The sequence below is a fragment of the Chiloscyllium plagiosum genome, chromosome 42, assembly GCF_004010195.1.
Source record: "Chiloscyllium plagiosum isolate BGI_BamShark_2017 chromosome 42, ASM401019v2, whole genome shotgun sequence".
Taxonomy (NCBI): Eukaryota; Metazoa; Chordata; class Chondrichthyes; order Orectolobiformes; family Hemiscylliidae; genus Chiloscyllium; species Chiloscyllium plagiosum.
This window is the reverse complement of record NC_057751.1, coordinates 16,163,753-16,176,448: the sequence shown is the minus strand read 5'-3', so window position 1 is coordinate 16,176,448 and position 12,696 is coordinate 16,163,753. Positions and strand designations below refer to the sequence as shown.

At 53.6% G+C, this 12,696-nt stretch overlaps 2 protein-coding genes across 2 annotated transcripts in view; both read right to left on the bottom strand.

Moving 5' to 3' along the window:
• LOC122542983 (BTB/POZ domain-containing protein KCTD9-like) overlaps positions 1-2,609 on the bottom strand; it is a 20,468-nt gene extending 17,859 nt beyond the window's left edge. Inside the window, exon 1 of the mRNA XM_043681128.1 lies at positions 2,422-2,609. Coding sequence (XP_043537063.1) covers positions 2,422-2,609 — 188 coding nt within the window. The remainder of the gene's footprint in view (positions 1-2,421) is intronic.
• Positions 2,610-2,729: 120 nt separating this feature from the next.
• Positions 2,730-12,696, bottom strand: part of ykt6 (YKT6 v-SNARE homolog (S. cerevisiae)) — an 11,366-nt gene continuing 1,399 nt past the window's right edge. The window contains exons 2-7 of the mRNA XM_043681620.1: positions 11,931-12,013; positions 10,184-10,284; positions 7,947-8,051; positions 7,252-7,317; positions 5,052-5,153; positions 2,730-4,455 (exon numbers count right to left, since the gene is read on the bottom strand). Of these exons, the coding sequence (XP_043537555.1) occupies positions 4,420-4,455; positions 5,052-5,153; positions 7,252-7,317; positions 7,947-8,051; positions 10,184-10,284; positions 11,931-12,013 (493 nt within the window). The 3' untranslated portion in view covers positions 2,730-4,419. The remainder of the gene's footprint in view (positions 4,456-5,051; positions 5,154-7,251; positions 7,318-7,946; positions 8,052-10,183; positions 10,285-11,930; positions 12,014-12,696) is intronic.

Here is a 12,696-nt window from a genome sequence, read left to right as displayed (position 1 = left end):
ATCAAGGAGTTGGGGAGATTTTCATGGACTGGAGAGGGGGGAAATGAAATATCAAAGTTTTGGGGAGAGTATCAGAGACTGGGGAGGAATCAAATTCAAAGACTTGAGGGCAGGGTACAGAACCGAAGAGTTGAACGGCAGGGTTTGGTCGGGGAGGGAAGGCTGTGAGAGTCGACAGCGAACAGATCCTGTGTCCCCAGGAACATGACGAAGAGAGAGAGAGAGGGAGAGAGTCACTTACATCGTCAAACAGGGAGCCGACATTAGCCGTGAGCAACAGGATATCCATGAGAGGTTGCCGCTGGCGTGAGGGTGGCGGGGGGGGGGGTTCCTATCAACTCCCCAAGTTAATGGCCCAGGAACTCCTGCACCTCAGCTAGAAGAGCTTTCTGTCGATTCTGGAATGTGGATTTTCTCTCTCTCTTCTCCTTCCAGTTGTAAACCAGCTCCACCCCCACACAACACAGCTCCCCTCCCCTCCCCTCTACCCCTTTTCTCTTTTTTTTCACAACATCCCTCACACTTCCTGTTGTTCATAGCAGCAGCTACTCTCCGATCACTTTCACTCCCAACGGTCAGAGCCAGAGAGAGAGAGAGAGAGAGAGAGAGAAATTAGCCACCGTTTGAGAAAATTGACCAGGGTGAAGGTGAGGCTGGAATCGACGAGGGTTTCCCCAGGCAGGGTGGTGTGGTCTTGCATTGATATAGACACTTGCCCCTCCCTTCCCTCCCACCGATGTGGCTTCTCAAAAGGGTTCTCTCCCCCCCCACTTCCCTCCCACATGTTGCAGCTGTACAGGACATTGGTTAGGCCACTGTTGGAATATTGTGTGCAATTCTGGTCTCCTTCCTATCGGAAGGATGTTGTGAAACTTGAAAGGGCTCAGAAAAGATATACAAGGACGGTGGAGGGTTTGAGCTATAGGGAGAGGCTGAACAGGCTGGGGCTGTTTTCCCTGGAGTGTCATAGGCTGAGGGGTGACCTTATAGAGGATTATAAAATCAGGAGGGGGCATGGATAGGATAAATAGACAAATCTTTTCCCTGGGGTGGGGGAGTCCAGAACTCGAGGGCATAGGTTTAGGGTGAGAGGGGAAAGATATAAAAGACACCTAAGGGGCAACTTTTTCACACTGAGGGTGGTACGTGTATGGAATGAGCTGCCAGAGGAAGTGGTGGAGGCTGGAACAATTACAACATTTAAGAGGCATTTGGATGGGTATATGAATAGGAAGGGTTTGGAGGGATATGGGCCGGGTGCTGGCAGGTGGGACCAGATTGGGTTGGGATATCTGGGTCGGCATGGACGGGTTGGGCCGAAGGGTCTGTTTCCGTGCTGGACATCTCTATGACTATATAACTTGGCACCAACCTCGTGACTGGCCCCTCTTCCTTCCCACCTTACCCTTCTTTCTGACCTATCATGATCACCACCTCCCCCATGCCTTCATCTACCTAGCTCCCTATACCCCCTGCCAAGCCCAACCCCACTCCCCCCGCCTCGGGCTCCCCCACATTCCCGATGAAGAGCCTATGCCCGATGGGTCGACTCGCCTGCTCCTCCGATGCTGCCTGACCTGCTGTGCTTTCCCAGCGCCCACACCTTTGCCTAAGATCCCCACCGGAGGGGGGGGGTTTCGGATGAGGGTCTGGATAGCCTGACAATTCCGTAGGAGCTGGGTCAATCCGAGCCAGGAGAAAGCCATTGACCCCTGCCCTGGCTCCCTCGGGAATCAATATTAGAATTGGAGCGTTGTTTTCGAACCAGACAATGTGAATTTTCGGAAAAAAAAGAGGAGGGACACAGGGAGGAACCAGGGTGAGGTGGCGGCCATTTTGTCCCGTTAAAATCTGTTCCATCTTTCAGCCTGACCCTGGCTGTCTCAATGCCACGCTCCCATTCTCTCCCCCCACCCCTAGCTCTCCTCATCTACCCTCAGTCACACAGCATGGAAACAGACCCTTCGGCCCAACCAGTCCGTGCTGACCGTAATCCCCAAACTCAGCCAGTCCCACCTGCCTGCTCCTGGCCCCTATCCCTCCAAACCTTTCCTATCCATGGACTTATCCAGGTGTCTTTTCAACCTTGTAACTGTACCTGCATCTACCACTTCCTCAGGAAGTTCATTCCACACGCAAACCCCGCCCTGTCAAAGAAAACACCCCTCACGTCCATTTTAAATCTCTCACCCTAAACATGTGCCCCACCCAAGTCTTGAAATCTCCCATCCTGGGGGGGGGAAGGGGGAAGAAAACACATGCCTGTCCCGTGCACGTACCTGCCCAAAATTTGTTTTGGGTGTCAGACCTGCCCCCAGCCACTTTCTCCGACGGCCCATTCCATATTGGCCCCTCAATGTCGTACGGATGGGGGTGGGGGGGGAAAAAGGAGAGAGAAATGTCCTGGCCTCTCCTCCCAACCCTCCCTTCCCAGCAGCAGCCTGGTCATCCCCTTCTGAACCCTCTCCGCCACCTTGAAACGTGGAATTGGAAATTCCTCTCCGAGCCTGTCCCAGTGGGGTCCGCTTGCGTCGGAATGCCACGCGACCATATCGCTTGTGTTCTTGACGATATTCAGTGACTTGGCCTCCTGTAGGAGAGGCGGCCATAGGTTGACTGGACCCTCTGAGTAGGAGAATGCTCCCCCCCCCCCCTGGTTCTGGACTCTTTCCCCCTATTCCCCCACCCTCCACATACAGACCGACCGACCTAAGCAACTAGGCAAGACATTCGAAGGCAAAAAAAAAACTTTATACAGAGTGAAAAGGCAAGATTACAACAGTGGATAGGATCACTGCATCACATTAAAACCAGCAACTCCAATACAAAAAAAACTCGAACTGAAGTTTGCCAGTCACCGTAAATCAGCATGTTGTGTTAAAGTTTACAAACAAGACTAAAATAAGTTATCTGTTACAGCACATTTACAATTCGCCTGATTATATAAAAATTCTTGAGCTTTCTTTTTTGCTTTTTAACCAAGTGTTCCAACCACCACTCGCAAAAAGGTGGGACAATTTCATCATCGATTCAATATGGCCGCCCCCCCCCCCACTTCAGTCAGAAATCAGTGTCAAAACGTTCACTCAGTCCCTGGAGACTGATGCTTCCGCACCCTGGGTAAAACACCAGTTATTTCCTGTTGAGCCCTGCTCTCCAGTCGCACTGCTGAGCAGCACCGCACCCTCTACACCATCAGTGGAGAATGGTCAGCGTGCCAACTTGGGTGGGACTGTGCTGGCCGTGGGGTGGGGAGAAGGGGGCGCACGGTCTCCCTCGAACCCAGTCTCGGGTCAAGCGGTGACTGCGTCGCCCTCAAAAGCAGACGCCGCAAGGAAGGACAGGAGAATCGGTCAGTTCGTTCGGGTCAAGTAGGACTCCGCGACTAAGTAAAACACCTTCCAGGCCAACGCGGCACGGTCTGTCGGAGAGAAACAGAGCTCCGAATTGATCGTCTTTCTACGCACAATCGCACGGTTAAGCACGGCTTGGAACAGAGGGGAGAAAGGAACCACTTACTGCATGACTTTGCACCTCTTTACAAGTCTCGGTGGGGGGGGAAGAAAGCACCCTGAAATCTGACTGATTAACCAATACTGTCCAAACACAAAAAGCAGCAAATTGCAGATCCAGGGAGCTCTCTCTCGAGGAGTGTGCTTCACGCACTCAGGAGAACCCGTTTAAATTGTAAGCGCCCTTCTCTGGTCTCTGCTCCCTTTCAGCAGCAAAAGCCAGGAGACCCCCCCCCCCGCCACCTTTTCGAAATGTTGTCAAGGAGACAGACAGAGAGAGGCTTGAGTTTTTCAGCTGTCTCAGAGTAACCTGGAGGAAAATCAGTGGACAGGCGATGGGACTGTCCCTCCGCAGCCTGGGACACACACACACACACACAACCGCGCTGAGGAAACGATGTGAAGAGGGAATGGTGGAGTTTAAAAGGAATGATCAGTGGTGGGGGCAGGTTCAAGAGCCTTTCTGTAGTCGTGTGCTCTCTCTCGCTCTGCAAACACACGACCTGGTGTTCTGTTTTTTTTTTAAAAAAGGGGAGAGCTCAAAACCCACTCTGTTCAAAGTTCGCTGTCTCTGAACCTCTGGCAGGGAGTGGAGGAGGGGACTCTCACCCACATCACCTGGGCAGAAATAAGTGTGGGGCATTCGTGAGGGGAAACCAGTTTGCAACCGCCCGTCAACGCGAGGTTTGTGGTGTTGAGGCTCACAGAGCCTCTGCCTTCTCCATGCTGCTGAGAGTGAGAGAGAGAGAGAGACAGACAGACGGGGAGCGTGAGAGCCACTGCACACTGCCAATGGGTTGCAAACCGACCATGTCCTTTTGTAGAGATGAAGACGAGGGTGGTGGGGAGGTGGTTGGCACCAAGTGGAGGGGTGGGATGGTGGGGAGTGGTTGTTCCAGTCCACAAGTCACATGATCTCGCAGCAGGAGTTCTGTTTCCGAGCCTGTCGGGAAGAACAGAGAGAGAGAGAGCCGTCAGGAAAGCAGCGTCGGACCGAGACCGTCCAACAGGATCGGAGGATCCCGACCGCGTGGGAACAGGCCCTTCAGCCCAACAAATCCACACCAATCCTCAGAGAGTAACCCACATACACACACACACTCCCCCTTATCCTATTGACCAATATTTACCCCTGACGAATGCGCCCAAACCTGCACATCCCTGAACACTATGGGTAATTTAGCACGGCCAATCCACCCTAACCTGCACATCTTTGGAATTGAGGGGGGAAACTGGAGTACCCGGAGGAAACCCACACAGACACGGGGAGTGAATGTGCAAACGCCACACAGACACAGTCGCCAGAGACTGGGATCGAACCCGGGTCCCTGGCACTGTGAAACAGCCGTGCTAACCACTGAGCTGCCAGCATGCCCCCGCCACCCCCCCTAACCCTAACCGTTACCATCCGCTCTCCCACTATCCCGGCCCAGCGTTCAGCGTCACTCAGCACCCTCCCTTCCCTCCTGTTGGCCTGAGTGCAGCGGTCGAGCAGCTCAGCGCTGGTTTCCCGCGGTCCGAGCAGTGAGCCACGCTTACCGTCTTGTAAAAAGCTTTCGACTGGGTGCCCAGAACCTCCGACTTGGAGACCAGGTCGTCCAGTTTCTCCCCCCGTTCCAGCAGCGATTCCATCGTGTTGTGCTGAAGGGAGAACGGGGCACCGTCATTCTACACACCAGACCCTGGCACCATGTCTCTGGGCACCCCGCCCCCCCCCGCATAGACGCGTGGAAGAGTCCACCTGTGCAGACCCTTCTCATTTAAAGGTTAAATTTAAGGGGTTGACTGTTTGACAGATACAGTCAGTCCTGCTGTTATATTACACTTTGCGCGTGCGATCCCGCGTTGGAAGAACACAGTGTAACAGCCGCACCCATTATACTAATGGGCTGAATCGTGACCAGTGCACGTTTTAACAGGATCGTGTTGGAGGAACAAGTCGCCAATCGACTTCGGATTGCGGGAGGAAACCGGAGCACCCGGAGGAAACCCACGCAGACAAGGGGAGCAGTGTGCAAACTCCACACAGACAGTCGCCCCAGGGTGGAATCGAACCCCCGGGTTCCCTGGTGCTGAGAGGCTGCAGTGCTAACCACTGAGCCTCTCAGCACCCATATGGGTACAGATCAATGACTGAAAAAAAGAGAGGTCCCAAAAGAGTATACTACATTAATTGAGAGAGAGAGCAAGAGCAGGAGAGAACTGGCTTCAGACGCACTGCAGCAACTCAGACAGCACCTTCCAAACCCCACGGTCACTTCCATCTTGAAGGACAAAGGGGAGCAGGTACATGGGAACACCCCCCTCCCCCCCCTGCAAGTGCCCCTCACCGTCCCGACTCGGAAATATATCGGCCGTTCCTTCAGTGTCACTGGGTCAGAATCCCGGGCCTGCCTCCCTCAGGGCGCTGTGTGGGGGGGCCCCTCCACCCCGCACGGTTCAAGAAGACAGCTCAGCCCCATCTTCTCTAAGGGGGCAATTAGGGAGGAAAAACGGAGCAAATCATTAACCGATAGGTCGCAGTTTAAGCAGCAAAACCGATCAGGAGTGAGGAGAACTCAGGAGTGGGGAGGCTGTGGAATTCTCTGCCAGAGGGAGTGGGTTGACACAAAAGCAGCGATGCTTTCAGAGGAGACACCGACGTGGCTCTTGGGGGGGGGGGGGGGGGGGGGGGGGGCTGAAGAGATCGGGGCGAGGGCAGGATGAGGGTGTTGGGATGAAACAATAAGCTCAACCATCATGGAAGGCGGAACAGCAGTCCATGATGCAAAATCAAAGCACTCAATGCTTCATCTGAAGTGGAAAAAAAATCATACCACACCAGGTTATAGTCCAACAGGTTTATTTGGAAGCACTAGCTTTCGGAGCGACGCTCCTTCATCAGGGAGCTCGTGGGGCAGGATCATAGGACACAGAATTTATAGTAAAAGTTTACAGTGTGATGTAACCAAAATTATATATTGAAAAGGACCCGGATTGTTTGTTAAGTCTTTCACCTTTGAGAATGACTGTGTTGGTTTGAGGTCTTTCACGTGTAAATCGCAGAACCTTTTTTTTTTTAAATATATATAAAGTTACATTCTCAATGGAGTTTGCACATTGCCCCCGTGACTGCGTGGGTTTCCTCCCACAGTCCAAAATATGCGCCGGTTAGGGTGAATTGGCCGTGTTAAATTGCCCGGAGTGTTAGGTGAAGGGGTAAATGTCGGGGAATGCGCTTCAGTGGGTCGGTGTGGACTTGTTGGGCCTGCTTCCACACTAATCTTAAAAAAAACAAAGTGAACTTTAACAATTGGGGTGATGTCGGACCAGATAAGGCATTTGCTTCCCTGTGTGAGACTGTCTGTGCCACAATGGTCAGACTGATGCTCATCTAAACAAAAAAAAAACCCACAGATTTAGAGAATCTTACACGGATTTGTGCGGTTTTTGAGCCAAGTATGAAGCAAAGCAAAGAGGAGAGACTTAACGATATATTTTTCAATATATAATTTCAGTCACATCACACTGTAAACTTTTGCTGTAAATTCTGTGTCTCATGATCTTACTCTCCACAACCACCTGACGAAGGAGCAGCGCCAGTGTTTCCAAAGAAACCTGTGGGATGATAACCCGGAGTTGAGAGATTTTTAAAAATTTTATCCACCCCAGTGTCTCCAAATCATCTGAAGGGCGTATCAACGGACACCCTGAAAGCAGCACTCTTGCGGCTCGAACCGTAACGCGCTCCAGCTCTTACCAGGATCACTTTCGTTTCGTCCAACTCGGCCTGTACTTTGCACATGGCGTCTGCTTCACGGGGGTTCTGAGGGCACACAGACCAGACAGACGCGTTTAGGAGGAGTCGTCCAAGCTCAGCATTGGGAACCCACCGCCTGCGTCCTCCAGCAGGGAGCGGGGGAGGGGGGGGAGCGAGCCGCAGCACAGCAGCTGGGGGTTAAGGGCAGACCAAGCCGGAGTCGGAAACGCAGCCGGGCTGCCTGAAGAGGCAGGGTTAGCTGCGGCCTTCGGACGTGTCAACGGCAGGGAGGGAAGGCCCACTCAGGCACCGGGCAGTGCCCCGACCTCTCTGAGCTGGCTCCGTGACAGGGGCTGGCAGGTCGGAGGGAGCGCCAGCAGGGACGAGCTGGGCAGAACGGCCTCCCCCTCGCGCGCGGGCTGCAAAGCCGGGGGCCTTGCCGCGCTGGCCCTCTTGGTCACGGAGCAACCGACGTTAGGGCGGATAGAACTCTCGGGAGAGAGGAGGCCACTCCTCCAGCTGTCCAAGACCAGTGGGTCACAGCCGGCCATGCCACAGCTGAACAGCAGGGGGCAGCCCACACACACTTGCTCTCTGACAAGGGAGGGACAGATGGAAGTGGCTGTGTCAGGGGTGGGCAGGTGGGGCCAGCGCTAACCCAACACGGGCGTGTTTCCGCAGTGCGACGCCAGTACCTGGTAGCGGGCGAGGTGGGCGTCGAGGCCTGTGTAGCGAATCACGTTCGGGGAACCTGAGGGCCACTCGTTACTATCCACCTGTCTGGAGAATTCCTCGAGCACCTGCGGGGGGGGGGGGGAGACAGACAGACAGACAGACAGACAGAGAGACAGACAGACAGAGACAGAGAGACAGACAGAGAGACAGACAGAGAGACAGACAGAGAGACAGACGGGTTAGCAACGTTAGAGCCCAGGACCTCAGAGGTTTCCTTTTAAAGAGCAGCACGGCCTTTCGGGCAGCGCTCTCGATAATATTAGGGGCACCATTCAGACAGGGCTCTTGGCTCCTTGTGCCCAGGTGCTTCCTTCTATGGTTGCCCTGGGCAACCGGCTGCAGCCATCTTGGAGAGACTGAAGGACTTCACCCCCACCCCTCAAATCGAAGGATGGAACAGGGTGGCGGGGCCGAATAGCCACTGCCTGTTCTCAGTCAGCATTTCTCCCCCCTCTCCCCCCTACCGGGGCAGGGAGGGGAAGAGAGTGAATCCTTCCTGTATCTCCCGTGTCAAGCTCTGGATGAATTCGATCGGCCATTTTAAACTTCTTTATTAAAACCTAGATTTCTTTTGTTTGTGCAAATATATTTATTAGCAAATTGTTTTAGCTTTACAAATATAAAATTATTGAAAATACAACAAATATCAGTACAATAAAAAGCAAAAGCTCCCAAACCCAGGAACAGGATTAACTCAGCAGACCCCCTCCAGGGCCCAGGGCTTGACAAATCTAACCATCCTGGTTTTACAAACGCCCTAGTTAAGATAACTGACAAATCTATATCCAAATCACTCAAGTCGGGCCGCCACGTCTCAGAAAAATGGTCTGTTGTGTGGTGCACCATTTTGTAAAACAAAAAGTCCAAGGGAATGTGCTCCATAATTAATTTTGGCCATCCCAGCAAGCAACCTGTTTTTCTGACGGACTCTCTCAGAGATGTTTTACACACATGGCACTGGAACCAGGGCGTCCTGGTCCAGAGGAAGGGAGACTACCACGGCGCCACCAGGGGGCGGCAAGGTACAGAAGGCTTCATGATTTGGCCTTTCCCCTCCGCCACTTGAACCTGGAGTGGCTCCAGGCCCAGCCTCCGCTCGCTGGTACCCTCCACCTCAGCAATACGCCGAGAGGCGCTCCGCTGAGCTCCCTTACTCAGGGAAGCTCGGCCAAAGCCTGGCATACGGAGCCAAGCCGCGGGAACGTGACCTCTGAGTACAAAGGGACCTTGATCAACTGGGCCGATGGGAGTTTCATTTCGATAAACGCGAGGTGTTGCAATTTTGGAAAGGTGTGCCAAGGCAGGACTTCATGGTGAGGCCCTGGGGAGTGTGGCCGGACAGAGAGACTCCCTGGTTTGCTGACACAGGGTTCCTTGACAGCGCTGTCGCAGGGTAGAGAGGGCGGGGACGAAAGAGCTCGCCTTCATCAGTCAGAGCGCTGGCTGGAGGAGTTGGCACATCACGTTGTGTCAATTGGACAAGGCATTGGCGAGACCAGCTTTGGAACACCGCATTCAGTCCTGGTCTCCTTGCTGTCAGAAGGATGTTATTAAATTGCAAAGGGTGCAGGAAAGATCGACAAAGATGTTAAGAGACAAGGTGGGGAGGGTTTGAGCTTTAAGGAGAGGCTGAATAGGCTGGGGCTGTTTTCCCTGAAGGCTGAGGGGGCGACCTTACAGAGGTTTATACAATCATGAGGGGGCATGGATAGGGTAAATAGGCAAAGTCTTTTCCCTGGGGTGGGGGAGTCCAGAACTAGAGGGGCATAGGTTTAGGGTGAGAGGGGAAAGATATAAAAGAGACCTAAGGGGCAACTTTTTCACACAGAGGGTGGTACTTGTATGGAACGAGCTGCCAGAGGAAGTGGTGGAGGCTGGTACAATGACAACATTGAAAAGGCATCTGGATGGGTATATGGATAGGAAGGGTTTGGCGGGATATGGGTATAGTGCTGGGAAACGGGACTAGACTGGCTCAGGAAGGACAAGTTGGGAGCGAAGGGTTTTGTCCGACTCACGGAGTGGCCTACCCTAGCTCCTGCGTTCGCGCCGCGGCTCGTTTACAAATGCAATGCGCAAGTCCTGGCTGGAGGAGAGCGATTCAGGAGCCCGACTGGTGGGTGCAGGTAGGCAGGCAGAGGGGGAAAAAAGGTGCTGGGTCGCTACGTGATTCCAAAAAAAATAAAAAGCCTCCTACCTTATCAAGGAGAGAGAAGCAAACTCTGGAAGGATACTCGCTGTCAGCGATGACCACCCCTGCCAAGGAATCGTTCCGGATGCAGACGTGGCACAAGTAATCTGGAGTGGGGAGCAAGCCATAAAGAGAAAGAAACTTCCTTCAGGCTCCGCATGGTGTGTGGGGTGCACCAACAGGACAATCACCCCCCGCCCCCCAACCAAGATTCTGGTCTCGACGCCCACACAGTCGCGTGTTACCCAGGCGACCGGCAGAACCAGAAATGCCTCCGGTCAGTTATCTCCCCAGAGTATTGCCGTTCTGGGCTCCGCACGGTGTGTGGGGTGCACCAACAGGACAATCACCCCCCCAACCAAGATTCTGGTCTCAACGCCCACACAGTCGCGTGTTACCCAGGCGACCGGCAGAACCAGAAATGCCTCCGGTCAGTTATCTCCCCAGAGTATTGCCGTTCTGGCCTGTCTCCGGTGAGATCAGCCTTCCACACTGCTGGACTCCAGCTGGTGCCCAACACTGGCACGATAATTGTTATTTAAAAAAAAAAAATGGGGGCACGGTGCTGGCATCCGGCGCAGGGGCCTTACTGAAGATTCGGGAGTGAGCAGAGAGAGGGGGGGTCAGGTGCGCAGCGGTGACGGGTAAGCTCGGTGCAGTGTCAGCAGGGGAGAACCATTTGCAGTCGGCCCATCACCATCTTCAACTGCCAGGAAGGAGGGAAAGCTAAAGCGCCCACCCCCCCCACCCAGCCACACAAGATCAGGGCACAGGCCAACTTCCCAAGGGAGCACGAGAGAAGGGGGCTGATGGGTTGCCGTGGAGAAGGCAACAGCGAATCAGACGCCCCGATGCTGCCATTTCATTGATTAGCGGCGCTGCGCCTTCCAACAAGGGCACAGAGTGGGTGATGGATCCCCTCAACATGGATCAGTGCAGATCCTCACTTATCCTCAAACGTGACACGCCAGAATCAAATCAACCGCTCAACGTTAAGCCAAACCCGACTCACGTATGAAAGTAGAATTTAGAACATCTCTCTTGGAAAATGGGACAGAACGATAGATCCAGCAGCTATGACTGACGGTCCCGATGTTCTAACAGCGCATTAACACGCCGCGTGGCAAGTGCAGACCTCAGGTTGGCTCAGACCCACAGGGGGAAGAGAAACTCCAAGTGTACGAGTAAGAAGTGAAAACAAAACCACCTCGAGATCCTGGTCTGATTGGCTCTCCACAGATGCTGCCAGATCTGCCGAGTCACAATGCTGGCCCGAAATGCTAGCCCTCGACGCGAATCCCGACAGCGGGGAAACCAGGCCATTCGGCCCATCGGGCCCACACCGCCCCTTTGAACAGCATCCCAATCAGACCCAACCCTTCACCCTACCCTTGGAACCCAGCATTTCCCACGGCCAATCCACCCTAACCTGCACATCCCTGAGCACTATGGGTAATTTAGCATTGCCAATCCACCTTAACCTGCTGGGTCCCTGGCGCTGTGAGGCAGCAGTGCTAGCCACCGAGTCACTGGTTGTCAGACATTATTCGCACACTTGGGGTTGTTCGACAAGTACTGATTGCAAAAACGCGTCTGGTTTCAATTTTACACCAACGCAGAGTCACGGGCTGCTTCACTTACGTCAGTACTCAGCCTATGGTTGCAGGGTAACACTGTTCCCAGCGTCGAGAAAGCGTGCGTTTCTTTTCCGCCGAGCCCAGTGGGATTTGGATGGAGTCGGCTGCGCCCTTACCTTGCTCCTTCACTGCCGCCCGGCTCCCTCGCTGGGATCGTTCCACAATCAGCTGGCTTGTGAAGGTCATAAACTCCTGGACACTGTGGGATACGAGCAGAGCAATGGACTCAAGCATGAGGTTTACACACTCTCTCTCTCTCTCTCTCTCTCTCTCACACACACACAGCGGCAATCAGAAAGGGTCTTCAGTGGCCCTGAAAACATAGCTCCCCAGCTGCCTTTGCCATTGCAATGCAAATTGGACCCAGTCTGTCGCCCACTTTTTGAGTTTTAATAGATCACTCAGATTGACCAAGCAGAGGAAATAGACCCTTCGGCCCAACCCGTCCATGCCGACCCAGATATCCCAACCCAATCTAGTCCCACCTGCCAGCACCCGGCCCATATCCCTCCAAACCCTTCCTATTCATATACCCATCCAAATGCCTCTTAAATGTTGCTATTGTACCAGCCTCCACCACTTCCTCTGGCAGCTCGTTCCATACACGTACCACCCTCTGTGTGAAAACATTGCCCCTTAGGTCTCTTTTATATCTTTCCCCTCTCACCCTAAACCTATGCCCCTCTAGTTCTGGACTCCCCAAACCCCAGGGAAAAGATCGTGTCTATTTATCCTATCCCTGTCCCCTCATGATTTTATAAACCTCTGTAAGGTCACCCCTCAGCCTCTGACGCTCCAGGGAAAACAGCCCCGGCCTGTTCAGCCTCTCCCTGTAGCTCAAACCCTCCAACATCCTTGTAAATCTTTTCTGAACCCTTTCAA